At 43.5% G+C, this 26,092-nt stretch overlaps 2 protein-coding genes across 6 annotated transcripts in view; both read right to left on the bottom strand.

Moving 5' to 3' along the window:
- TOR3A (torsin family 3 member A) overlaps window positions 1-9,253 on the bottom strand; it is a gene marked incomplete at its 5' end in the record, with an annotated part of 40,018 nt that extends 30,765 nt beyond the window's left edge. For both annotated transcript variants that reach the window (XM_082653888.1, XM_082653889.1), the window contains 4 exons: window positions 5,120-5,298; window positions 6,901-7,166; window positions 7,737-7,850; window positions 8,986-9,253. In XM_082653888.1, the coding sequence (XP_082510014.1) occupies window positions 5,120-5,298; window positions 6,901-7,166; window positions 7,737-7,850; window positions 8,986-9,253 (827 nt within the window). The remainder of the gene's footprint in view (window positions 1-5,119; window positions 5,299-6,900; window positions 7,167-7,736; window positions 7,851-8,985) is intronic.
- A 3,921-nt stretch (window positions 9,254-13,174) lies between these two features.
- Window positions 13,175-26,092, bottom strand: part of FAM20B (FAM20B glycosaminoglycan xylosylkinase) — a 41,613-nt gene continuing 28,695 nt past the window's right edge. For 2 of the 4 annotated variants that reach the window (XM_082670936.1, XM_082670937.1), the window contains exons 5-8: window positions 22,563-22,734; window positions 22,154-22,345; window positions 19,912-19,971; window positions 13,175-17,394 (exon numbers count right to left, since the gene is read on the bottom strand). In XM_082670936.1, coding sequence (XP_082527062.1) covers window positions 17,163-17,394; window positions 19,912-19,971; window positions 22,154-22,345; window positions 22,563-22,734 — 656 coding nt within the window. In that variant the 3' untranslated portion in view covers window positions 13,175-17,162. The remainder of the gene's footprint in view (window positions 17,395-19,911; window positions 19,972-22,153; window positions 22,346-22,562; window positions 22,735-26,092) is intronic. The other 2 variants (XR_014297720.1, XM_082670938.1) reach the window with 2 other exon arrangements.

Genomic DNA, 26,092 nt, shown 5'->3' with positions numbered 1-26,092 from the left:
GGAGGACTATACAAAATCCTTCCCTTCACTACAACTGCCCTAATCATCGGCTGCTTCGCACTAACAGGAATACCATTTCTCACAGGATTCTACTCTAAAGACCTCATCATTGAAGCCGCCACTTCGTCTTATACCAACGCCTGAGCCCTACTACTAACACTAATCGCCACCTCCCTAACAGCTATGTACAGCACTCGCATTATTTTCTTTACTTTACTAGAACAACCTCGCTTCCCTCCTCTCTTAAACATTAATGAAACTAACCCCATACTAATTAACCCTATTAAACGCCTATTAATCGGAAGCATCTTTGCCGGATTTATTCTCTCCAACAGTATACCCCCAATAACTACCCCTCTAATAACTATACCTTTATACCTAAAACTAACAGCCCTTATAGTAACAACCCTAGGCTTTATTCTCGCATTCGAAATTAACACCTACTCAAAAAACCTAAAGTATCCCTATCCATCAGACTCTACTAAATTCTCTACCCTGCTAGGTTATTTCCCTACAATTATACATCGCTTACCCCCTCACCTAGTCCTAACAATAAGCCAGAAATTTGCAACCTCCTTGCTAGACCTAGCCTGAACAGAAACCATTCTACCAAAAACTATAGCTCTCATTCAACTAAAGGCCTCCACACTAACTTCAAACCAAAAAGGCCTTATCAAACTCTACTTCCTATCTTTCCTCATCACTATAACCCTTAGCATGCTACTATTTAATTACCCCGAGTAATCTCCATAATAACCACCACACCAATAAACAAAGACCATCCAGTGACAACAACCAAGTGCCGTAACTATACAATGCAGCAATCCCTATAGCTTCCTCACTAAAAAATCCAGAATCCCCTGTATCATAAATGACTCAATCCCCTAACCCATTAAACTCAAACACAACATTCACTTTTCCACCCTCTAAAACATACAACACCACTAAAAATTCTACCACCAAACCTAAAAGAAATCCCCCTAATACAACTTTATTAGAAACCCAAACCTCAGGATACTGCTCAGTAGCTATAGCCGTTGTATAACCAAACACAACTAACATTCTTCCCAAATAAATCAAAAATACTATTAGACCTAAAAACGAACCCCCAAAACTAAAAACAATTCCACATCCCATAGCACCACCCACAATCAACCCTAAAGCACCATAAACAGGTGAAGGCTTTGAAGAAACCCCCACAAGACTAATTACAAACATAGTGCTCATAATAAAAACAATATATATTGCCATTATTCTCACATGGACTCCAACCACGACCAATGACATGAAAAATCATCGTTGTAATTCAACTACAAGAACCTTAATGACCAACATCCGAAAAACACACCCACTAATAAAAATTCTCAATGACGCATTTATTGATCTTCCCACTCCATCTAACATCTCCTCATGATGAAACTTTGGCTCCCTACTAGGCCTCTGCCTAATCATACAAATCCTAACAGGTTTATTCCTAGCAATACACTACACGCCAGACACCTCAACTGCCTTTTCATCAGTCGCACACATCTGTCAAGATGTTAACTACGGTTGACTCATTCGATATTTACACGCAAATGGAGCCTCTATATTCTTCATCTGCCTTTACGCCCACATCGGACGCGGCCTATACTATGGCTCTCATATATTCCAAGAAACATGAAACATTGGCGTACTCCTACTATTAACAGTTATAGCTACTGCATTCGTAGGCTATGTCCTACCCTGAGGACAAATATCATTCTGAGGCGCAACCGTTATCACTAACCTCCTATCAGCAATCCCTTACATTGGCACTACCTTAGTAGAATGAATCTGAGGTGGATTTTCCGTAGATAAAGCAACACTAACACGTTTCTTCGCTTTCCACTTTATCCTCCCATTCATCATCACAGCCTTAGTAGCTGTTCACCTGCTATTCCTACACGAAACAGGATCCAATAACCCCACAGGAATCCCATCCAACATAGATATAATCCCATTCCACCCCTACTACACAATCAAAGACATCCTAGGCGCTTTACTATTAATCCTAACCCTGCTAGCACTAACTCTATTCACACCTGACCTATTAGGAGACCCCGATAACTATACCCCAGCAAATCCACTAAGCACCCCTGCACACATCAAACCAGAGTGATACTTCCTATTTGCATACGCAATCTTACGATCAATTCCCAATAAACTAGGAGGAGTACTAGCACTACTACTTTCCATCCTCATCCTAATCTTTATTCCAATACTTCAAACATCCAAACAACGAAATATAATATTCCGACCCTTTACCCAACTCTTATTTTGAACTCTAATCGCAGACCTCCTAACCTTAACATGAATCGGAGGCCAACCTGTAGAACACCCATACATCATCGTAGGCCAATTAGCATCTATCCTATACTTTCTCCTAATCTTAGTGCTAATACCAACAATCAGCCTTATTGAAAATAAACTCTTAAAATGAAGAGTCTTTGTAGTATAACAAAATACCCCGGTCTTGTAAACCGGAAAAGGAGAACCCCATTCCTCCCTAAGACTCAAGGAAGAGACATTAAACCTCACCACCAACACCCAAAGCTGGAATTCTACATAAACTATTCCTTGAAAAAGCTTATTGTAGAGTTACCATAACACTACAGTACAATGTCAGTATTAAAAGTAATCTGTTTCAAAAACATTTTATTGTACATATCACATACACATATACACATGCATATTAATATTTTAGTCTCTCCTTGTAAATATTCATATGTACATGCTATGTGTTATTGTGCATTCATTTATTTTCCATACGGTAAGTTAAAGCTCGTATTAAATTTCATTAATTTTACATATTACATAATATGCATACTCGTACATATTATATGTCCCCTAACAATTTTATTTCCATTATATCCTATGGCCGCTCCATTAGATCACGAGCTTAATCACCATGCCACGTGAAACCAGCAACCCGCTCGGCAGGGATCCCTCTTCTCGCACGGGGCCCATACTCCGTGGGGGTAGCTAACGGTGATCTTTATAAGACATCTGGTTCTTACTTCAGGACCATTTTAACTTAAAATCGCCCACTTGTTCCCCTTAAATAAGACATCTCGATGGGTTAATGACTAATCAGCCCATGCTCACACATAACTGAGATTTCATACATTTGGTATTTTTTATTTTTGGGGGGGGCCTTTAAAAACTTAAAAACGTTTTTAAAAATGGATTAAAGACTTGAACTTAAGACCTGAAACTATGAAATTCCTAGAGGAAAACATAGGTGGTAAGTTACTTCACATTGGTCTTAGCAAATATTTTTTGGATTTGACACCAAAAGCTAAGGCAACAAAATCAAAAATAAACAAGTGGGACTACATCAAACCAAAAAGCTCCTGCACAGCAAAGGAAACCATCAACAATACAAAAAGGCAGGGACTTCGCTGAGGTCCAGTGGTTAAGACTCTGCGTTCTCAATGTAGGGGGCCCAGGTTCGATCCCTGGTCAGGGAACTTGATCCCACATGCTGCAACTAATGGCCTGCATGCCACAACTAAAAGGGCCCGCATGCCACACCTAAAGATCCCGCACGCAGCAACAAAGATCCTGTGTGGCACAACTAAGACCCAGTGTGGCCAAATAAATAAATAAATAATAAAACAGCAACCTACTAAATGGGAGAAAATATTTGCAAATCATATATCTGATAACAGGTTAGTATCCAAAACATATAAAGAACTCATACAACTCAATAGCAAAAAAATAGTCCAATTAAAAAATGGGCAGATCTGAATTGACATTTTTCCAAAGAAGACATACAAGTAGCCAACAGGTAGACAAAAGGTGCTCAACATCACTAATCATGGGGGATATTATGGAAATCATAACAGGTATGAGATACCACCTCATACCTTTTAGAATGGCTATCATTAAATAGACAAGAAATAACCAGTGTTGGTAAGGCTGTGGAGAAAAGGGAACCCTTGTGTATTGTTGGTGGGAATATAAATTGGTGCAACCACTATGGAAAACAGTATGGAGGTTCCTCAAAAAATTAAAAATACAACTACCATATGATCCAGCAATCCCACTTCTGGGCATTTATCCAAAGATAATGAAAACACTAACTTGAAAAGATATCTGCACTCCTATGTTCACTGTAACATTATTCACAATAGCCAATATAAGAAATAACCTGTGTCCATCAACAGATGAATGGATATAGAAAAAAATGTGTGTGTGTGTGTATACATACATACATACACACACACACACATATATATAATGGAATATTATTCAGCCATAAAAAAGAAGGAAACCTTGCTATTTGCAACAACATGGATGGACCTTGAAGGCATTATGCTGAGTGAAATAGGTCAGACAGAGAAAGATGAATGAGACAAATACTGTACAAACTTCAAGTAATAAATAAGTCATGGGGATGTAATGTACAGCATGGTGGCTTTAGTAACTAATACTGTAGTGCATATTTGGAAGTTGTTAAGAGAGTACATATTAAAAGTTCTCATCACAAGAACAAAAACGTTTTGTAACTAGTATGGTGACAGGTGTTAACTGGACTTACTGTGATCACCTCACAATATAAACAAATAGCTAATCACGTTGTCCACCTGAAACTAATATGTCAATTATACCTCAATTAAAAAAGAACACTTAATGTCCTTCTAAGAGGGGACTCCCAGTGTCCCTCTCTCAGGAGGCTATGTACTAACTGGGGAGTCTGAGGGGAGCCTCCCCATCCTAAGAGAACCATGGAGGAGGTCAGATGAGGGACAGCTTGTCCTCCCCAGGCTGGTCCTGGGAGCTAGTTAGCTGGCCTGTGCTGGGGGAGGGGATGTCAGAGTCCTTCAGAAGTGCTTGGCAGAATCAAGGCAGGAGCAGGGAGACCTAAGGCTCTCCGCCCCTGCTGCCACCCAGTCAGCTGGGCTTCTGTTTTCTCTCCTGGAGTTTGTGTTGGTCTCCCTTGTGGAAAAGGGTGGGCGGCCTAGAAAAGCGTGGAAGCCCTCCACCGCCGGCTTACAGGCCAAGTAACAGCTCCCAGGCCTGGTACACACAGCGCCTGGACAGGGTTCTTCCTCCCCTCACCCAGTCCTCCTGACTGTCGTTCCCCAGACCTTACCTGAGAAAAAGAAAGATGGTTCTCGGGGACTTGGCCCTCGGGTTCTCGGGGGCCTGGCGTTCCAGGTGTGGCCTGAGGGCCTCTAGCAGTCCTGGGTGCAGCTTCTCAGCCTCATCTAAAATGAACAGGGTCTGGTGGCAGTGCTCCTGCGTCTTCCTGATCTGGCCTGCCAGCTGCTCCTGCACAGAATACAGGGAGCTGCTGAGGTGCAGTGAGAGGCACCTTCTACCCCCGCGGGCCCTGGTGAGGCACTGGTTTCCCCAGGGCGCCTGCAATGGATCACCTGGAGCTGGCTTCCACCGCAGAACCACCAATCCAAACCTCTGGGGGTGGAGCTAGGGCATCTGCCTCTAATGAGCTTCCCAGGTGATTCTCCTGAGCCCTGAGGTTTGAAAGCCAACTAGGTGGAGCCAGCCTGGGGAAAGGGAGAGGGCCTTTGGGAAGTGGCCCCAGCCATGCTCCCTCCCCTTCAGGATGAGGTTCCATCCCAGAACTAACCCTAACTCACCCTCCCCAGGGATAGGATTCAGGCTTTCACAGGGGGGTGACAGGCAGAGATAGGCTTGAATGCCCACAGGTGCCGTCTTGAACTCCCACAAGCAGAGCACCCGCTGGCACCAGGCTGGGCTCTCGGGGAAGAACCCAGGGGAGGACCTGTTTGGGACCCAGCCAACTCAAAACTGGGGTTCCCCACCCCAGGCAGGATTGTAAGCCCTCTAGTGAAAAGATGCTGCTCTACAGGGTTCAGGAGAACAGGGCCAGCTCCTGCCCCAGGGTGGGGTGTTTTAGCAGAGCCCACACTCACCATCCACCTCTAGCCTTCCTGGATTCTGACTTCAGCCCCATCTCCCCATAGTGTGTGTGAGAGGATGGGCAGGGATGAGAGTGATTTTCACAGCGAGGAAGCTGAGATTCACAGCTGTTTTACTGCAAAGCCAGCCAGTTCTTTCTGGGAAGGCCCGGCTGACCAGCTGCCTGCCCTTAGAACACATTAGCCTACCCCTGCCCTCCTGGGCTGCACTGAAAGATTGCCAGGCAATCTGTCCTCAAAGGCTTACATAATCTTCCCAGGTTAACACACTACAAATATTGGAACTAAAAGCCAAACGTAGACACAACCACCTCTGTCATGCTGCAGTGGGGTCTGGTCATCGTCTGGCTAACATGTCTGAATGAAACCCAAAATAGCAGAGCAGCAGAGACACTTTCTGCTCTCCACTTGTTGACATATAATGAGTAGTTTGGGGAAGACATGGAAAAATCACTTTCGATAAGCCTGTTTAAAAAAACAGTGGGATATGCAACTTTCTGTCCAATATAATTACAGTGACATAAAAGAGCACAGGGGAATGGCCTGAAGGAAGTACACCAAAATGCTAACTGTGGCGGTGTCTGTGTGGGGAGATCATGATAAAGTTTTTGCTTTCTCTGTTCCACACTTCCTGAGGCCTTTCCACTACTCCTGTGACAGAAAAATCAACACACGAAGTCTCTGGTTAAGCTCAGTGTCTGGCCTCTCCTGTATGGCTGGGAGGGCGACAGCTCGGGACGAATAGCGTTTGGGACATCACTCTTTCCTCCACATGTTCAGGGCCTCATCTGTGTGGAGTGGATGCCTCTGTGGGTTACAGGTTCCCTTGCAACTGCGCCCCCGTCCTCCAACCGCCACACCCAGGGCTGGCTTCAGCCCCCCTCCCAGCACGGGGGCCTGCGCCTCAGCTGCCGGAGCCTTAGCCGGGCTCGGCCCCACTAGCCCAGCTCCCCGGCACGGCCGGCCTCACCTGGTACAGGTCCACATACTTGTGGTGAGGAAAGTGCAACGTGGCGATGAACACCTTGACACAGTCGCTCCTCAGCCCGTCCCGGTACAGGTTCTCTGCCAGCATCCGTGCCACGAAGTTCTTGCCTGTGCCAGACCAGCCGTGGAATGACAGAGCTAGGGCCTTGTCTGGCTGGGGCAGCTCCAAGTAGCCCCTGGCTGCTGTCAGGACCAGCTCCCGGGCCAGGTGCTGGCCGTGCAGGCGCACGCGCAGATCCGCCTCTAGGCCTAGGGCCAGGAAAGAGCCATGCTGAGAGGTGCCCACAGGTGCATCCCCACCAGGCTCGGCGACAGCTGAGAGACTGAGCGTCTATGAGGTGGGAGCCATCCTGTTTGGTGGCCTCAGGACAAGAAGCCACTGGGCAGACCTTGCAGCGGAAGAGATTCAGGGCTATTTTCTGAAGAGTATGAGAAATCAATGTTGACTTCACCCTTTCTGAAGGTCCTGAAGACACCCCAGAAAGGTTGGCAGAATCCCATCCGGATGAGGAAGTTGCTCCCACCCAGAAGTTTCAGGACCCCCTAAATATTTTATGGAGACACCCTCATTTTATTCATTCTAATTCAATTCAGCAAACACCTAGTGGAGGCAGCTAGTGTGTGCAAAGCCCTCCTCCAAGGCTTTCCTTCCTCTCAGCCATGAGGTTGCAGGGTTTCGATCAGGAGCCGTGGTGGAGACAGGGAGGGTGTGCTGCCAGCTGTGGGCAGGCAGAGGTTGGGTCCCTTCATCCTAGCATTTTCCTGAATTACCTCCCCTCCCCACAGATTCCTGGGCCTGAGGGTCATGTAAGGTCCAACCTGTGAAGTTATTGATGATCCTGCAGTCCCCACTGTCACAACAGTCCCGGAAGCTGCAGTACCAGGTGGTCAGGATATCCAGGTACTGCTGGCCCAACAGGGGAAGGCTCCAGCCTGGAAAAGGAGGAGCTGTGAGACAGGGATGGAGCCCAGGGCCCGAGGAGAGCTGAGCACTGCCTCCCTTCTCCCGTCCTCTCTCCAGAGCCACTTCCTGCTGCTCTGCCCTGGGCCTTCCTTGTGCCGCACTAGGGAATGGGCACAAATGGGCACCTCCGGCTATGAGGAAGTAGATGGCCTTGCTATATATAGATGCAGCTCCGGCTGCAGCAAAAGCTCAGTTTACTCAACAAATAAGCCTTAAGCATTTGTGCCAGACGTGTAAGAAACCCAAGCCCTGCCTGCAAGGAGTTTGGAGCCTAGGAGGGAGACACATAGTAACTGGTGATTATCATTCTTCCTACTTGCTTTGGATTGCAGAATCATCTGATCACGGCCAACCCCAAGTGTCTCGATTCTTTTATCAAATGTCAATTTGAATATGCCCAGCATTAGCAAAAACGAAACAAAAACCATTCACTGGAATTTAGAACTCTCGATTTAAATGGAAGATGTTTCTAGCACCACTGCAGCATTACCGTTACAGTACTATTACAGGACCTAGAAGTAACGACATCGACTGCAAGGAGCTTCAGAGATCACTGGGTCCACGACCGTGACGTGACAACCCTGCCTCACAATTTGTCAGTGACAGAGAATAAATCAGAACTCAGGTCCGGTGGACTCACAGCCCAGCCTCCGCCGCCATAAGCAGCAAAGGGGAAGAAGGTACTTGGGGGTGTATCCAACCGCGGACTTTCCTTAAAGCCATCAAGAAGGTGGGCAAGGGCAGCTCCTTGGAATGATGTCAGGGCAGGTTCGGAGACAGCAAGGAAGTGTGATCCGTCTGGAGGAGTCAAGAACGGGTGACGTGGGGGAGCGCAGCCAAGTCCACTCGTAGGCACTAGGGCGCTGCGCCAGGGCTGGGAAGGAGGGCAGTGACGGGCCTTCCTGGTCCCGCAGAGGCTCCCTGCCCTCAGCCTGGCCCAAAGGCTGGGCGGAATAGCAAAGCCGGCGGCTAAGGCGCCCGCCTCGTGACCCCGGTCACAATGGCCCAGAGCAGGCGCGAGGCTCTGACCTCCGTGCCCAGATTCCATCGTGCCTCGCGCACCCAGTCCGCGCTCTCCCGCCCTCCTGAGCCGGCGGGTCTTACCCAGGGGCCGCGCCGGCTCCTCCTCATCCTGCCTGCATCCCTCGGGCCACACGCGGCAGCTGAAGAGAGACCAGTAGCGTCTGCAGAGGGCGCCGGCCGCCCTCAGCCGCTCCCGCAGGCCCTGGAAGGCCGGGCAGGACCCGGCCTCACCCGCCTCCTCGGCTCCCTCCCTCGGCCTCGCGCGGCCGCCGTCTCCCCACGTGCCCGGGGGCGGCAGCAGCAGCAGCAGGAGCAGGAGCCAGAGCGGACTCCGCGGGCCGCGAAGCATGGCCGGGTCGGCAGCCGGTCCCGCCGCCGCCCGTCCCGCCGCCGCCCGTCCTCCACGGCCCTTTCCAGCCCCGGGTGGGCGGGCGGCGCCGGCACTTCCGAGGCCCGGATTGGCCGGGGATTGGCGTTGCCACGGGAACCGCAGGCGGGCAGAGCTCGCCTCCCATGTGACCCAGGGCGAGCCAGACGCCGGCCGGGAACCGAAACCCGGATGGTGCCCCGGAGGGCATCCCGAGGCCGCTTGCAGGCGCCGCCCACCCACCGGGGACTCGCTGCCAGGCAGCAAGCAGTCTCTTCTGGGTGATTGTGGTTGCAAAGAAGTTGAAGTCAGGCCTTAAGATGGCCACTGTCAGTAATCACCCAGATACTTCCGGGCAGCTCTGGTGGCCCATCTGAGGCCTACTTAACACCGGCACCCACTTGTGCCCTGTCCCGTGTCTGCAGATCAACTTCTTGCCAACCTGTTAGACGAAGTCGGGCAACCATCTCACCCAGGAGTTTGAGTTGGCCAGGGCAGTCAGCCGGGGCCTGGCTCCTCTACAATGGGAAATGAAACAGAGTAGCAAATAATCAGCAGGTTTCCACAGCTGGAGTCCACCAAAAGCAAGAGGAAGCTGGTGGGCTCCAGTCTGGAGATATTGGGGCTTTGGAAGCTCCCAGAGCCATGGGAAAATCACGAGGTCTCATATCAATGTTATCGTAGCCCATTAAAAACAAGTTAGGCCGAGTACTGGGTGCACTTCCTTGGCTTTAAGTTTGCAACTTTCAAACGCTTGTGGCTGTGAGCAGCTTCTCAGACACCACTGGCAAAAGACCTTGGAGCCTCTTTCCTGGGACTCTGTTCTCATAACCTGAGCAGGTAACAAGGTCGCTACATTTTGGAAGAGCTTAATGCATTTTTCAAAATCACCTGAGTTACTGAAGTCACTGGCCTAAGAGCCGTCTTGTCCTAGAAAGAAACTGCTGTCTCGAAATCATGGGACTTGACTAATTTCATAGGCTCAGTGGCTTTGAGGCTGGCCTCTCCATACAATAAGGTGAATCCTAGCACCAGATCTGTCACAGCCAAACTGATTCATATGTTCATCCCAGTCTCTTAGATAACACTCAACGCCAGGTCTGTTCCTTCCTCAAGAGCTCACCAAATGTGCTCCTGCCTTTAATTCAAACAGCAATAGAGAAAGAAAAAGACTTACAAAAACAAATCCAAAACAATGAACAAAATGGCAATAAGAATATACATATTGATAATTTACAAAAAAGAAAAAAAAAGACAAGACAAACAGCTGCATATATCAGATAAGCACCTGTGTGAGGATACCAAGAAAGTGAAATTGAAAAGCTACATTATGTATGCATATTGTATGTTTTAGTCATTCAGAGGGACGTCAGAACTGAACTCAAACCTTCCACAGAGCAGTTGCTAGTACACCAGCGCTGAGTTGTCTGCAGTCAAGCTCGTGAAACCCTTGGAAGGACAGTTAACAAGGAACACACCATTATGCTTATTTGGAAATTGAAAACATTAACTCATTCAATAAATGTTGTTTGAGCATGAATGGCAATCTAGTATAGTGATTAACTGAATGGCCCCTTTTCTGATATGTCACTTTGGGTGTTACGTAACTGTGCTATGCCTCAGTTTCCCCACCTCTAAGAGGGGATAATAAAATGGTCACTTCATAGGCATGCTGTGAGGGCTAATGAGCTTATTCAGTTCTACATTAACCTTTATTATTGTAAATGCCCCCGCCTTGGAGGAGACTGGTCTACACAGGAGGCTTTGGAAGACTTTATTTACACTTGTGAGCTTCACAGGTGAATTTATGGTGATAAAATTACTAGTATTTACCCTGGCTTCTTTTTTAAAAAAACCCATGTTTTAAGACTATGGAAATAATTCTCTACTGGTAACTTTCATGTAGGTCTGATAATTTTTGAGATTGGATTTTTATTTGGATTTCACATTTCATGGTAAATAAAGCAGGTAGCTTGGAAGTTCTTGGACAATTTGATTTCAAGACATCTTTTTCCGGAAAGAGTAAACTTTTTTTTTTTTTACCAGATCAGTCCCACATAGAAACAATGAATCCAAACACCAGTTTTTAGCTAAGCCTCTATTTCAAGTAAATTGCTAATATTTCATTCTCAGTGCTTGGAAGCTACTGGTTGTAACTCTAGGAGCAAGATCTCATAGATGATGGGGACATCTAGAGGCTTTTGTGAAAACTACGGGTAGCTTTGATTCCTTAGTGCTACTCATGAATGGCCCAAGGACCAGTGGCACTGGCATTGCCCTGGAGCTTGTTAGAAATGCAAACTCAGGCCCCAAACCTACTCAATCAAAATATGCATTTTAGCACAGTCTTTCAAAGAGAAAATGGGCACACAGCACCTTTATTGAGGTCATCTGAATGGGACCTAGTTTTGCAATTAGACAACTTCCCTACCCCGCTGAAGGCCGTCAGAACACCATCCGCCTTGAAAACAACCTTTGGGTAAAAATCAAGTCTTGATCGCCAAATAAATTTGGCATGTAATAAGCAAACTCTGAAAAGATAAAATGAATGTTTCACAGCTAATCTATAAGCCAATGGCTCCTTTAACACCTATGAAGAGCAACTGAAGCATCACAGTGGACTGAGACTTCCTTTCAAGAGGCAGGGCACACCTGATGAAAACCAAAGGAAACCCCTGAAGGGTTATTTCTGGTGACCCACGTACTGAAAACAGAGTACAGGCCCAGGAAGCTCTGTGTCTTCCACACACACGGCTTTGCATTTCTGGAGTCGGGTTCTACACACACCACATGTCAAGCCTGGATTGATCTCCCCTTCTTCCCCAAGGTAGGTCTGCCTACCTCTCACTCTTAACCTCCTGTGATTCTTTCCTGCTCCTTATTTCCACTCTAATTCACACGATTCCTGAGGCATTTGGTACTTCACAAGTAGTCTCTTCTGCTAGGACTATGGGCTCCTTGAAGGAAGGGACAGTCATTATCATCTTGATGGCCTCCAGCACAAGGCCCAAGTGTCTACTGAAGACCAGTACTTTACACACTGTGACTTCATTCTCTAATTCCCTCGGATTTATAAAGTGGCTTATCTTACAGAATTCACCCATGCTAAACCAGTGGTTATGACCATTCTTGTCTATTTTACAAAATGAGGGCTGCTAAAAATCAGTTTTTATAGGCAAATACAGTGGGTAAAATGAGCCCATAATAGAACCTCTCCCTCCTTACTCCCAGCTGCCTTTTCAGGCTTTAATACTGGTCTTTCTGGTATGCTTGAGAAGAAAATGAAATCTCACCTGGAAAATGATCGTATGAGGTGAGTCAGCGAGGAACCTGTTAACTAGGCTTTAGCCTCCCTTTGGTATTCAAGTGCAAGTGACAAAAACTGGCACAAACAAAAATGCTACAAATCAAGTAAAAATCTTGAGAACTCTGCTCAGTTGTTTGGTTGAGGTTTATGATGCTGCATTTCCATTTCAAAATTTAAAAGTCTGGGTGTCCTAAGAATTATAATCAGGGCAGCTGGTCTCTTCTTCCAGGCCTCTATGATACTGTGCTGACAAGTTCTTTGGGATTCATAATTCTTTATCTCTAAAGAAGCTGAAAGAAAGAAGTTAACTATTAAATAAACAAAAAGCACCTAAGAATTATCCTACTGAAATTCTCGGTTCAGTCACAACCTGATATGGGCCTTCTGAAGACTAGTGAGAAGTGTAAAGGTCTCATCCGTAGATTCTGTGAAACAATCCCTGTGGAAGTTTATGTGGATGAAGAAGATGTAATCTTCTGTCCCCTAACAAAACAGGAAATCGCAATTGAAAACAATGGAAGTATCCTGAACCGGGGTGGGGAGGTGGGGAAAGAATGAGGAAAAGATGGTACATCAGTACTTATTAAAATCTTTATTCATTTTCTTTCTTTCAGAATTGAAACCCACAGAACACATTAGAAATTTAGGTGCATATCTGTCTTGTCTGGTATCTTACCAAGCACAACCTCTATTTGTGCAACAGCTCTGAGAGGAAATCCTTGGCAGATCAAAACAGAGGGTAGTGGTTCCTACACCTCTCTTTGAAGCAAATAAATTAACTTCCCAGTAAGTTATTCCCAGTTCCCCCACAGACATTTTGTATTTGTGAGTAACACCTTAGTTCCTTAAAACCCTGTGGCAGTAGAGTATCCAGCCCTCACCTTTTCAACCCAGACTTGAGGCGTCGAAGGGGGAAAGCTGGCCTTCCCCTGCACAACAGTCTCATGAGGCTGGTCTATGTGCCTCGGGCGTCGGCCCTGGCTAGCACAGGAGGTGTTTGCTGAACGGATATCTTTATGTCACTTAGATTCACTCTCAGAGACTAAGAGAACCTTTTCCTAGCTTCAGGTTCTTCAGCAACAGTGTTTCCCTGTGTCAAAATAAATACATTTTTTCTTGTTAGAATACATATATGACTATATATATACATATACCTTGACTCATGTTTCCTGAAGCCCAAGCTCACAAGACGACTCACATAAGACAGCTCACTGATAGATGCTGTTTACCATCATTTGAGGTGTGGTCAGGTAATGGTCAAACAAGAATACGGAAGCTGTGGAGAAGGGAGAGTGAAGGAACATGGTGGATGGGAGGGGAAGGCCAAAAGTCTTTTTTTTTTTTTTTTTTAAAGAAAGGAAAAGATGGATTTCTTTGGAAGAACTTGTTGCCTTCAGGTGACATGGAATTTCTGCCATGTATAGGATTCATCTTTCCCAAAATAATAGGATGTACCTGAATTCTCCCATTTCCTTATTAGATTTCATTTGACATATTAATCCTGAGTGCAAATAGGGAGAAATGCCTTATTAATAAATTATTGAGCAATACTGAGTAAATCAGATCCTATTAATGTTTTGCACAGAAAATTATTTACCCCCAAAACCCAAAATATAGCTTCATATTAAATGACAATTCTTGAATGAAACCTCTATACCCATATTCGCCCAAACTATGGAATAAATATATTGGGTTGGCCAAAAAGTTCATTCAGGTTTTTTGTAAGATGGTGTGGAAAACCAGAATGAACTTTTTGGGCAACCCAATATTTAAGAAGTGGAAGAAGGGGGGTAGGAAATGGTACTCAGTTCTGATTTTCTTAGTTTTATAATATTAAAATGTACCCACATCTACCTTTAGATGTTAGCTAGGCACGCCCAGGTTAGGACTGATCAAAAACCCTTCCAATGACCCCTGTTTGATTATAATAGTCCTCGATTCTAAAAGATAAACCATAAAGAGGACAGTGTTACAAAACTTAAAAAAAAAGATATCTACCTCTTTTTTGAAACAGAATTTAGTGTTTATGAATTTTAGGGCTATAAGCTTATGGTTGGTTTTTTCCAAGATTCTAAACGTACTTTTGCAGCTTAATCCGATCCTGACTTAGAAAATAAATTTATATTCTAAGCATCAGTTCACACCACTCTATTAGCATAATTCTAACTTTAACCACTATACATTTGAACACCTTTTAAGATCATGAATTTTAAAATAGGGAAAGAGAATGAGATTATACATTTTCTGCAATGTTTGGGAAAAAGAATGAGGCATTTTTCAAAGTAGCTTTTCCTCCTACTTTTTTCCTTAGCAGAATCTTCTGCCTTCAACATCATGAATAAAGTTCCCAGTTTGGGAACAGCTCTTATTCATTTCACTGGGGCATACTGAAGGTATCACATGTTTGCAAGAAATTTAGTTCAGCTAACATTTACCAAGGAGAGCAGCGTTGACTTCCTTCCCACTGTCCCTCCAGCTGGCTCCCTGATGCTCTGAGGTAAGCACCATCCAAGGTATTCTCAAGCTCAAATGTGAACTCCCCTGGATGCACATAGTAAATGAGTTTAAATTGGGATTAATGCTTCCTTTTGTTAACACTAGCTCAGTGTTTTGTGCTACTACCTGTCTTCTTAAATTCAATAGCTTTTTAAAAATAACTCAGCCCATTCTGTGTACATCGCCAAATGTACATACTAAGTACAAAAGCGTCCTAATTTCAGGTTACTTTAAGTGTTGTCTTTTTTTTTTTTTTTTGCGGTACGCAGGCCTCTCACTGTTGTGGCCTCTCCCGTTGCGGAGCACAGGCTCCGGACGCGCAGGCTCAGTGGCCATGGCTCATGGGCCCAGCCGCTCCACGGCATGTGGGATCTTCCCGGACCGGGGCACGAACCCGTATCCCCTGCATCGGCAGGCGGACTCTCAACCACTGCGCCACCAGGGAAGCCCGGTCATGTTACTTTAAATTAGTTTTGGGGTACTCAGTTATCTTTCAATTTGAGAAAATTGGGGCATAAATTCTAAACTATTTTTGAAAGGGTGGCTACCTAAAACTGGTCTCCAATAGCTGGCAGTAAATTTGTTTAACCACACTGTTTAAATATTAGTGTCTGCTTCACAGAAGTCAAAACTGCAACAGTCCCCAGACAAAATGCAGGAGAGAAGCACCCACCTCTGAGGGCACGTGAGTGGGCACACCAGGCCTAGTTTCCTCTGCCCTGTATTTTAATGCAAGTGCTTATATGTCAAATCGCTTTGGCAGAACACAGAACTAAGCCTGTTTTAGCAACTTGAAATTTGAATGTGCTAATAGGAGACGGAAGGACAATACTACATCGTGGGTTCAGAACTCCAAACAAGATTAAATGATGAAATCAGGGTTTGACATAAATCAAAATCTTAAGGCTCTTCCTGGTAACCACCTTAATTTTAAGGCTCAGAAGGCTTAAAATCTTTGTTTCCAGCCTTCCACATGGCCCAAATCACAAGATAGGTCCAGCCACCAGCAGGATCTAAACTATATTATCCGTAGGAGCGAGCTGGCTTTCCTCACAAGAAAGGCACAAGTAGGATCGCCAATCTCTTGGGAACAGCAGCTTTAATGACCAAATGCCTTGAAGACAGAAGTGGAAATTCATTTTAGAAATCAGGATGGCAGAGAAGACAGGCAACCTAACTCTTATTCAAGCTGTTATTTCAGTTTGCTTTGATAATTTGCAAAGGATTTGCCTGCTCTGGGCAAAAGGAAAAAAAAGTCTCCATAACAGAATTGTGCTTGGGTTGTAATGGTAGGTTCTCCAGGGACACTCTTTTGGATTAATTTGGACACAATTATGAGAATGCAAATCTTACTTAGGTACAAGTCATGCTTGCTTTTATATACGTTAAGAACTTAAATACAGGGGAACCTGTTTTTCACTAATTCAATCACCGCCTTGATTCTGGTTCCACCAAGTAGGTCTCTCTCTCTTCTTCCCTCCTTTAAGAATCATCAAAAGCACCACCTACTCAGTTAAAAGCCCAAACATCTTTCTTGCTTTTGTCTTTCCTCTAATTCTATCTTAAAAACATAGTCCCTCCAACAGAGCATGCTACTTTGGCTCAACAGAATGCTGGGTTACTTGCTGCCACTCCTTAGGAAGCAGTAAAATTTCCAATTTGACTAGTCCTGGTAAGAAAGGACTCAAGAGATTACAAAGTGTTTTCGGAAAATCCACAAGTGTGGAGAAAGGATTATAAGGATGGACTCAAAACACATACTCCAGAACCAACCCCAACATTAATCTATTCAAATATCACACCTCTAATTTGTCCTTTGGCATGAGAATTAATACTGACCAACCGTGACGCCCACTGCTAGAATGGGCATACGCCGAGGAAGTCAGAAGGTGGTTCAGCAGGTACAGCTCCGTGGTCTGAAACTTGTAGTCTTTGCTTCAACTTCTACTACAGCAAACACCAAGGCCACCCTGTCCCCTATCACCAGAATGTGCTGCTGGCCATTTCCAATCCACCTCATACCATTCGGAATTGATTGTGCTGTTTCTCTATCTTTGTAAAAAGAAGTTTCACTTATTTTGTGGACAATTACAAGTGGGAGAGAGGCATCCTGTCTTCCACCAGCACTGCGTCCATCCCAAACTGGTCAGTGCACTGCTTCACGGTGGCCAGGACACTCAGGAGCCGCTGGTCCACAGCGTCTAGGTGAGGATCAGAGAGCACTGGGGAGATGGGGTCATGGGCCATGGCAGATCTTAAGGCAGACTTCAGCACACCATTCTTCAGGGAGTTCAGTCTGTTCCAGGTAGAAACCCGAATGCTGGGAGAAAAAAAGTTTTAGGACAGGTTACATAAAACCTCTCACTATCAAATGGAGATTAAAGCCCGCATAGCAGACGAAAGTAAAGAAATAATTATGTAAAATATCTCAACTAGAAAAATAATTTCTGTTTTAGAAGTAGCTCTACATTATGAGTAAGTAACATTACCACATTTTGATATTTCTTTCTCAGTAATTAATGAGAAATATATACAATATTTACACATGTTCACTGCAGTGCTATTTGTAACAGGAAAAATGTGAAACAATCTGAATGTCCAACAACTGAGAAATAGTTAAATAAATTATGGCTTATCCATTCAAGGGAATACCATGCAGCCATTAAAAGCAGTTATGAAAATTCAGTGGCATGGGGAAATGCCCATGATATAATATTGAGTCAGGGAAAATAGTTGGAGGGAAAACACTCTTTTACTCCAAACCTGTGGGGAAAGAAAATGTGTGTATAAGCATACATACAAACATACACACACGATTACAATGAAATCACTAGAGTGTTAACAGGAGTTATCCTTACCTCTTAATAAGTAATTTAATTTCCTTCTTTTTATGTTTCTTAATTAAAAATTCTAGCAATATTATAAATAGAAAAAGTTTAAGGATACCTATTTTTCTCAATTATTTTACCAACTAAAGAGGATCTCTTGTTATCTTAGAAAAAAAGTATTTACCTCCCTGTGGGTAATGTGGGAATTACTAGGTATGCATTAAAGTCTGACTCTGCATGAGGCAGGCAACTTGTTCTGCAACCATTTAAAAAGTAAGAAAGCAAGGATCTTCAGATAAAGCATGGCAGGGATGGACAAGCACAGAGTCAGCGTGGTTTTACTCTTCTGAAAAATACTACAAGTGCCTAGAGCATTAGAGTTCCCCCTGTGTGACGAAGGTATCACTCGATTGCCTCTCAGCTCCAAGTTCACTCTTCATATATGCCCTGCTATAATGGACAGAGGTCCTTTAAGCATCTCTCCTCTTAGGCTTTCTCGGTAGAGGATACTGGAAGGAGACTGCAGAAGGAAGAGGTTCTCCAGACGCTTCTGGCTGCTGTACAGTGAGTGGGTCAGTAGTGTGCGGGGAAGGTCAGCAAATGAAACTCTGCCTTGGCCACATTTCCAGAACAGGTAGGCCCACCATGATGTTGCGGCCTTGGCCTGGCTTGGTGATAACTTTCCTAAGGCCCTCTCAACATGGAAACCACAGCCCCCAAAGCCACGCACCCATGCTGGTGCCCCAATTCCCTGTGCAGGCCCACAAATAAGCCTTGCCTGTAGCCTGGAGGGTTTCTACTGAGTCGTTGCTCTCTCGGTATGTCATGCTACCACCTGCTGATTGCCTGTACCCTGCCTGCATTCTGGAGGGCTGCTTCCTGCACTCCCAGCACCTGCAAACTAGCACAGTTCTCTGCTATTCAGTGGGCTGAACTATACCTTCTCCACTGAGGTCAAAACCCCAGGCTTGGGGAGGGGGATCCCCTTCCAAGTTTGTTCTTCCTTGGGTACTCTCCCTCAGCTCTAGTTTTCTTTTATAGTCACTCTTGTATGAAAGAGTTTAATAACTCTTATACTAAACTTTCCTGTTTAACCCACCATGTCTTTTCTATATCCTGACTGGACCAGACTGATAGCACTATTAAAACAAAAACATCTTCCTTCACAGATACAGGTTTTGATTGGATGTATCACTGCTTCCCAATATTAATGAAGATAATTAAGGGTTGCCTAGGTAAACACTTTCTGCAGAATATTGCTGTTATGAAAAAAAGAAAGAAAAGAAAAGTAAAACAGACCAGTCGCCAGAAGAGGCAGTCTCACATGATCAGTGTGTCTCTGGGAGCCGAGCAGTAGGAAGCGGCTCTCCTGGACCTGCACTTTTGTGTAGCCAAGCAAGGTGGGTCCCAGCTGATTCTTAGTGTTCATGCTTTTAAATCATACTGGCAACGAAGATCTGAAAAGGAGCTCCCGAGAGCCCAGTCTTTATCTCATTTTCTTGATTTACTTTTTAATTTCTTTGTTATCTAATACAGACTTTTAAAAAATCAATTACTAAATACCTACGGAGAAAGCTACTTTTGGTTTACACAATTTCAAACTGAGATAAGCAAACCACAGGTGGGTTGTGGTGTTGAGTGAGAGGACTTGAAACCACAAGGTAAACATAGTACAGCAACTAGGGGCATGGGTTGCACTAGGTTTTGGGTGGGGGGGAGTGAGGACTATATTCTGATATTAAAACAAACATGGATATACATTATCGGATAAACTGAAAATTTCTACTCATACAAAACTCAAAATGCATTCTGAGCTTTGGGCTACACTGCTGTGGAAACCTTTCCCTGATCCCCTACAGCTCAGGATCTCCAGGAGGTTCGGGGTTAGAAAAGCATGAAAAGTGCTGCTCAGGTATTAGGAAGTTTTAAAGCCAAGCAAACTGATGTACTGTTACCTGAGCCTGGAAAGGAAGGCAATGCAGGCAAATGTACTTGACTGCATAACTTACATGCAACACTGATAGAGAGGGGCAAGAATGCTTCTCTCATCCAGCGAGGGGTTCCCAAAGCTGAAAATTAAATGAAAAGTTAGTGAATTAGGTGGAAGCACCCGTCCCCTTCTTAGCATCAAAGCAAGAACAAATTCCATATGAAACGTGAATGTGATCCTGGATAATTTCATGCTCCCACAGCTCAAATCACTTAAATTAAAAATAAACAGGGCATGACCAATTAGACACAGGATTCCTAACAGCTTGTACTGCAGCATCAAACAACAAATATACTCCTTTACAAGGATCCTTTCTCCTGCCAGGATATTTCAAGGTGTTGAAGCATAACCCTCCTAACACGGTATGGAGTCCACAGACCAAGGGAGAACCTGAAGACCCCCAAACCCGAGAAGGTTTTAAGGGTATGTAGAGCAATAAAGGCTACTGATATTAGGTTCTCGCAAACAAGCAGAAGGTCATTACCTGTAAAAAGAAGTTATACTTGTTCTACTTTAATATTACCAATCAGAAAAAGACTTAGATTACTGTATTCCCTACAAGAAAGTATATGGTCAGATTCAAACTGTAAAAACTGCTCACAGAGGCTGGGAAAACAGTGATTCAAAGCAGATGTAAAAATGCTCTTAGTAATTCCGAGTTAGAAAAGGAGAACTGATTCTGGAAAAACTGTCAACCTTCCACTCTTTTCCTGGAAGCTCACCTTAATAGCTGGAGGGTCTGGTAGCCCTCAGCACAGGGCAGGCCCACAAATAATAAAAGGCAAAGGCAATTATTTCAATGTGTATTTCCACAGCACATGATCAGTTTTACAAGTAAGGATAAAGATATTCAGGAACTGAAAATATAGTATAAATGAAAATGAAATACATAGCACTGGTCACTACCTGCTTTGCTGGGAATGGGAGAGGCAATGTTTGCTGGCCTCTCACTCTCTGTAGCTGTCACCCCCTTTCATGGAGTATGAGGCACCTGGTGCTCAGTATGAGGTGGTGGCCTCCTTAGCAAATGCTGCCTAAGCATTCTTCGCTGAGTGTCCATGTCTCAGCTTATTCTCAGCAATCAACGTTAACAATAGTGACTCATCTTCTTTATCCATTCGAAAGAACATGTGGTACATATATATAATGGAATATTACTCAGCCATAAAAAGTAATGTGGATGGATCTAGAGACTGTCATACAGAGTGAAGTAAATCAGGAAGAAAAAAACAAATATCGTACATTAACGCATATGTGTGGAACCTAGAATAACGGTACAGATGAACAGGTGTGCAGGGCAGAAATAGAGACACAGATGTAGAGAACAAACATATGGACACCAAGTGGGGAAAGCGGTGGGGGGCGGTGGTGGTGGGATAAATTGGGAGATTGGGATTGACATATATACACCGATATGTATAAAATAGATAATTAGTAAGAACCTGCTGTATAAAAAAATAAATAAAATAAAAATCAAAAATACAAAAAAACAACCAAAAAAACCCCCCAAAAAACCCAGTAGTGACTCAGAGCCTGAACAATTCCAGCTCCAAGGAAGTATTCTATTTAGCAAACATTTATTATGTGTAACTAAAAGTGTGGCACTTAACTGGGTACCATGAAGAATGCAGAGTGCAAACTGAAAATACAATGTGCTCTTCAAATAGCTCAGGCCTAAATAAGGACATTCCATTTATTCAAAATTAATAAAATTGTTTTATTCAAGATAAAAGTAACTTGTCTTTATATACAAATACTAAGCAACTAACTGCTCTCCTACTCATAATAGAAAAAATCTGGGCCTAGACTGCCATAAAAATAGCAAAAACATCCTATCAAATAAACTAATTTTTTAAACTGTATGAATCTTTGGATAGAATAATTTAACAACAGCTACATTTCATGTTCCGTTAACGATGTATTTCTCAAGATTCTGAACAAGCTAGTCAAGAAAGAATGATGTAAGTAGCAATAAATAGAAGACCTTGGTTTCCAGTTGTCTGTGAAGAGAATCATACTCTTTGACTCTTTGGAAAAAGTGAGTTTTCCACTTTTTTAAAGTCCTCAGATCCCCGAAGGTGAAAGGAGTACAAACTCTGAACAAGCTGGAAGGATGGGTGCCAATGGCAAAGACTCCGAGTGGAAACAAGAAGGATGCCTTCTGTTGAGCCTGTTGTGGAGGTTTTCCAGGATACCCCAGAAAGCATTCTTCTTGTATACACAGGACCCCTAACTGACAAGGAGAGTCCTGCTGGTCCTACCTTTTGGCATTATCGAGAAGGATGAGCATACTAGCGCCTTCATCGTCTTGAAAACTCTCGTAGTGATGGCGGTCAGCATTGCCAATCAGGTAATCAAAGACAGCTGTATCAATGATGTCCAAGAGGCGAGGGCCAGAGTCATAAGGGGACGTTTTCTTCACAGCGTCACAGTAGCTCTCATCATACTCCCACCTGGAGGGAAGCAGCATCACCAGGGTTGTTCACTGAGTGCCAGCACCACACGTAACATTGTTTAAAACACAGAGAAGAGAGAGTCCCTGACTAGCAGGTTTTCCCCTGAACCCCCCATAGTCCTTTTTAGACTTGGACAGAACCCTGGCTCCTACACAGGGTTGGCACCTGTCCAGGCACAGGAGAGAATGAAGTAGTGGCTCAAAGGAGCATTTACCTGGCTAATTTGCCCTCTCGGTAAGTCCTGCCCCATGGGTGTCGGTGTTTCTGTAGAGGCCACACATCTGGAAGCCAAAGCGTGACAGACCCCTCCATCGTGTCTCCATCAGCACAGGCTGGCTCTGTTTCTCGGCAATAATAACACTTCCCATAGAAACAAGTATTATTTCCTAAAGGAGAGAATGGAACCATATACACTTACAGAAAAAGGATAACTCCAAATTCTCCCCAAACAATGAAGAGAGCAGCTCTATGTGAAAACAAAGATCCTGAGCTTATTTTTAAATCTTTATTTATTTTCTGTATAGGAAATAAAAGCACATGGTGTAAAAAAAATTCAAAAGGTACAAAAGGATATATACGAAAAAGTTAAGTCTCCCTTTCCCTCTCTGTCCCTTCTACCCAATCTCTCCCAGAAGTCAACTACTGTCACAAGTATCTTTCTGAACTCACTTTAAGTAATGTCCTCTTCTCCTTCAGCAGGACTGACATTTTGGCCAGAATGCCCAGGGGAGGGAGAGAGGGCATGTACGAGGCCAAGCCATGGACCAGGACTTTGGTTACATGCGGAGTGGGGAGTAGGGTCTAGAGCAAATGAGTAAACAGACTGAGGATAATGGGAACCAGGTTTCTCACAGATGGAGAAGGGAGTTTAACATATAAAAAGAGAGAAGGCCAGAGTAAATCCTGCAGTGTTGAATTAGAACTGGAGATATTGATTTGAATTGATGGTTTTAAAACACAGAGATATAAAAGAAAGTACAAATGTTTGTGTGTGTATATGTATGCATATATATACATACGCATGTATATATATATACATATTTTGCCCCTTTAGAAAACCTGGAAACAATAACACTCAGGTAGTAATGAACACACTCACATATCAGTTTCTAAATATCATTTTAATACTATATTAAAAGGAACCAGGGCTCCCTGGAGAAACAGATGACCCCTAGGGCAGGGGCAGGGAAAGTACAAGATGAGCCTGGGTCATACTGCTATGCCAGCTGTAAGGAGGCACTCAGAATGACGGGGACATTCCAAATAACACAAGAGACAGTTTGTAGGGGTTCCCACTGGCCAAATCTGGGATAGTTTGAGCATCAAAATAAATAATAATAGTAACAAATTGTAACTGAGTAAATTAAGAGTCTACGTGTTCATAGTGATATAAATAAGTAAACAAAAGTGGGGCAGGGCGACGGGAGCTCTACTCATCAAAAGAATGGCAACCAGTAAGTCTAGAAGAAATGACAGAATTAGCAAATCACCATTTGGCAACTATCACATTAGTAACTGATTCGGGTAAGAATTATCAATGAATTCTAAAACTGGTGGGCAAAAGTTTCATGAGGATAGAATATTTATATAGTTTTGAGTTTCTCCCTACAAAGTACTCAGTAATTATTTATTAGTAAGTATAAAATACTGGAGAAACCTTGCAGACACTCACCATCTTAATCATGCAACTGAATGCAATATCCTAGATTGAATCCTGGATGTACATAGGCCATTACATGGACAAGTGGCAAAATCTGAATAGGATCTATGAATTAGATAGCAATATTGGATCAATGTTCAACTCTTCATTTTGATGGTTGAATGTTGTTGTGTAGGAGAGTGTGCTGGTAGTTGGGATATACTCACTGAAGTCTTAAGGGAGCATATAATGCTGTAATGGATATTCATGTCTGCAACCTGTTCTCAAATGATTCAGAAGTATTAACAATTGAGGAATCTGGGGGAATCTGGATCATTTCTGCAACTTTTATGTAAATCTAAAATTATTTCAAAATAAAAAGTTAAGGAAAGTAATGCTTTCTTTGCTCTCTACCTCTACAAAATAATAGCCATCAAATGAGCTAATTCCCTACACCCAGAAAACCTCACATGCTCCTTTAATGATTGTTTATGTTCTCATGTATATGTGTCCTTGAAGAGACAAACAGCACTCAAACTTTTTAGTATTTCCAACCTCTGGCATAGTACACACTAAATAGAAACTAATCCACTATATACCCACCCACAAAGCTGATTCTGTCACTCTCCATTACTTTACAAACTTTTCTAGGTAAAGAAGATTTGAACACTAATTGAAAGATATACCACATTTATTTTTTAATTATAAAAATATAAACTTGTAAGTTTAACTTGATCCATCAGAAATACCAACGGATCTTTTAGAGGGTAACTAGGTATGACAATTTTAAAGATCATAAGAAAAAATAACTAGGAACTGCTAGAAAATTGTTAAAATAACTGCAAAGAGAAGGGACTAGACCTACCAGATATCAAAACATAGTATAATGCCTCCATAATTAAAACATTATAGGGGACTTCCCTGGTAGTCCAGTAGGTAAGACTCCACACTCCCAATGCAGGGGCCGCGGGTTCAATCCCTGGTCAGGGAAATAGATCCCACATGCATACTGCAGCTAAGAGTCCGCATGCCGCAACTGAGAGTCTGCATGCCGCCAGAAAGATCCCGAGTGCCGCAATGAAGACCCAGAGCAGCCAAAATAAATAAATAAAATAAATATTAAACAACAACAACAACATTATAGACCAGCTCATAAACAGATTTAATGTCCAATGGAGCAGAACAGAAAGTCCAGAAACTAAAGCTAAATAAAGAAACTAAATAAAGAAAATTTACTACAGGGAAAAACAAGAGACTCTTTAACAAATGCTATTGGGACAACTGATAGCCATCTGGGAAAAAAAAACAACAACAGTGGAGCCATACTTCATTACATATACCAGAAGAAATTCCAACAATATCAAAACCTTAAATGCAAAAAATAAAACTATAAAGGTACTAAAAGAAAAAAAAAAGCAGAATTCCTCCATAATGTTGGAGTGAGCAAGGCTAACTATGATTCAAAATCAGAAAATCTATCAGAAAAGATGGACTGATTACATTAAAAACAAAAAGCTTCTGTAAGGCAAACACCCCCCCAAAAAAATAACAAAACAAAAAACTATAAGCAAAGTCAAAAGAAATTAAAGAATTGGGGAAAATATTTATATCTCATATCACAAAGGGCTATTATCCTTCTTATGTATGAGCTCCTGTAAATTGATAGGACCAATGACAAAGCTAAAAATGAGCAAAGGGGACTACCTGGGTGGTGCAGTGGTTAAGAATCCACCTGCCAATGCAGGGGACACAGGTTCGAGCCCTGGTCCGGGAAGATCCCACATCCCGTGCAGCAACTAAGCCCATGCGCCACAACTACTGAGCCAGCGCTCTAGAGCCCATGCTCCATAACAAGAGAAGCCGCCGCAATGAGAAGCCTGCGCACCGCAACAAAGAGTGGTCCCCGCTCGCTGCAGCTAGAGAAAGCCCGCTTGCAGCAACAAAGACCCAACGCAGCCAAAAATAAATAAATAAATACATAAATGTATTTAAAAAAATGAGCAAAGGATATGCAAAGACAAAATACAACAAATAAACAAATAAAAAGATGCTACATGTGAAACAAACAAAACCCAAAGTTTGATAATACGTTGTTGTTGAGGCTA

This window comes from Grampus griseus (genome assembly GCF_964374135.1).
Source record: "Grampus griseus genome assembly, chromosome: 1".
Lineage (NCBI taxonomy): Eukaryota > Metazoa > Chordata > Mammalia > Artiodactyla > Delphinidae > Grampus > Grampus griseus.
This window is presented reverse-complemented; position numbering and strand designations above follow the sequence as displayed.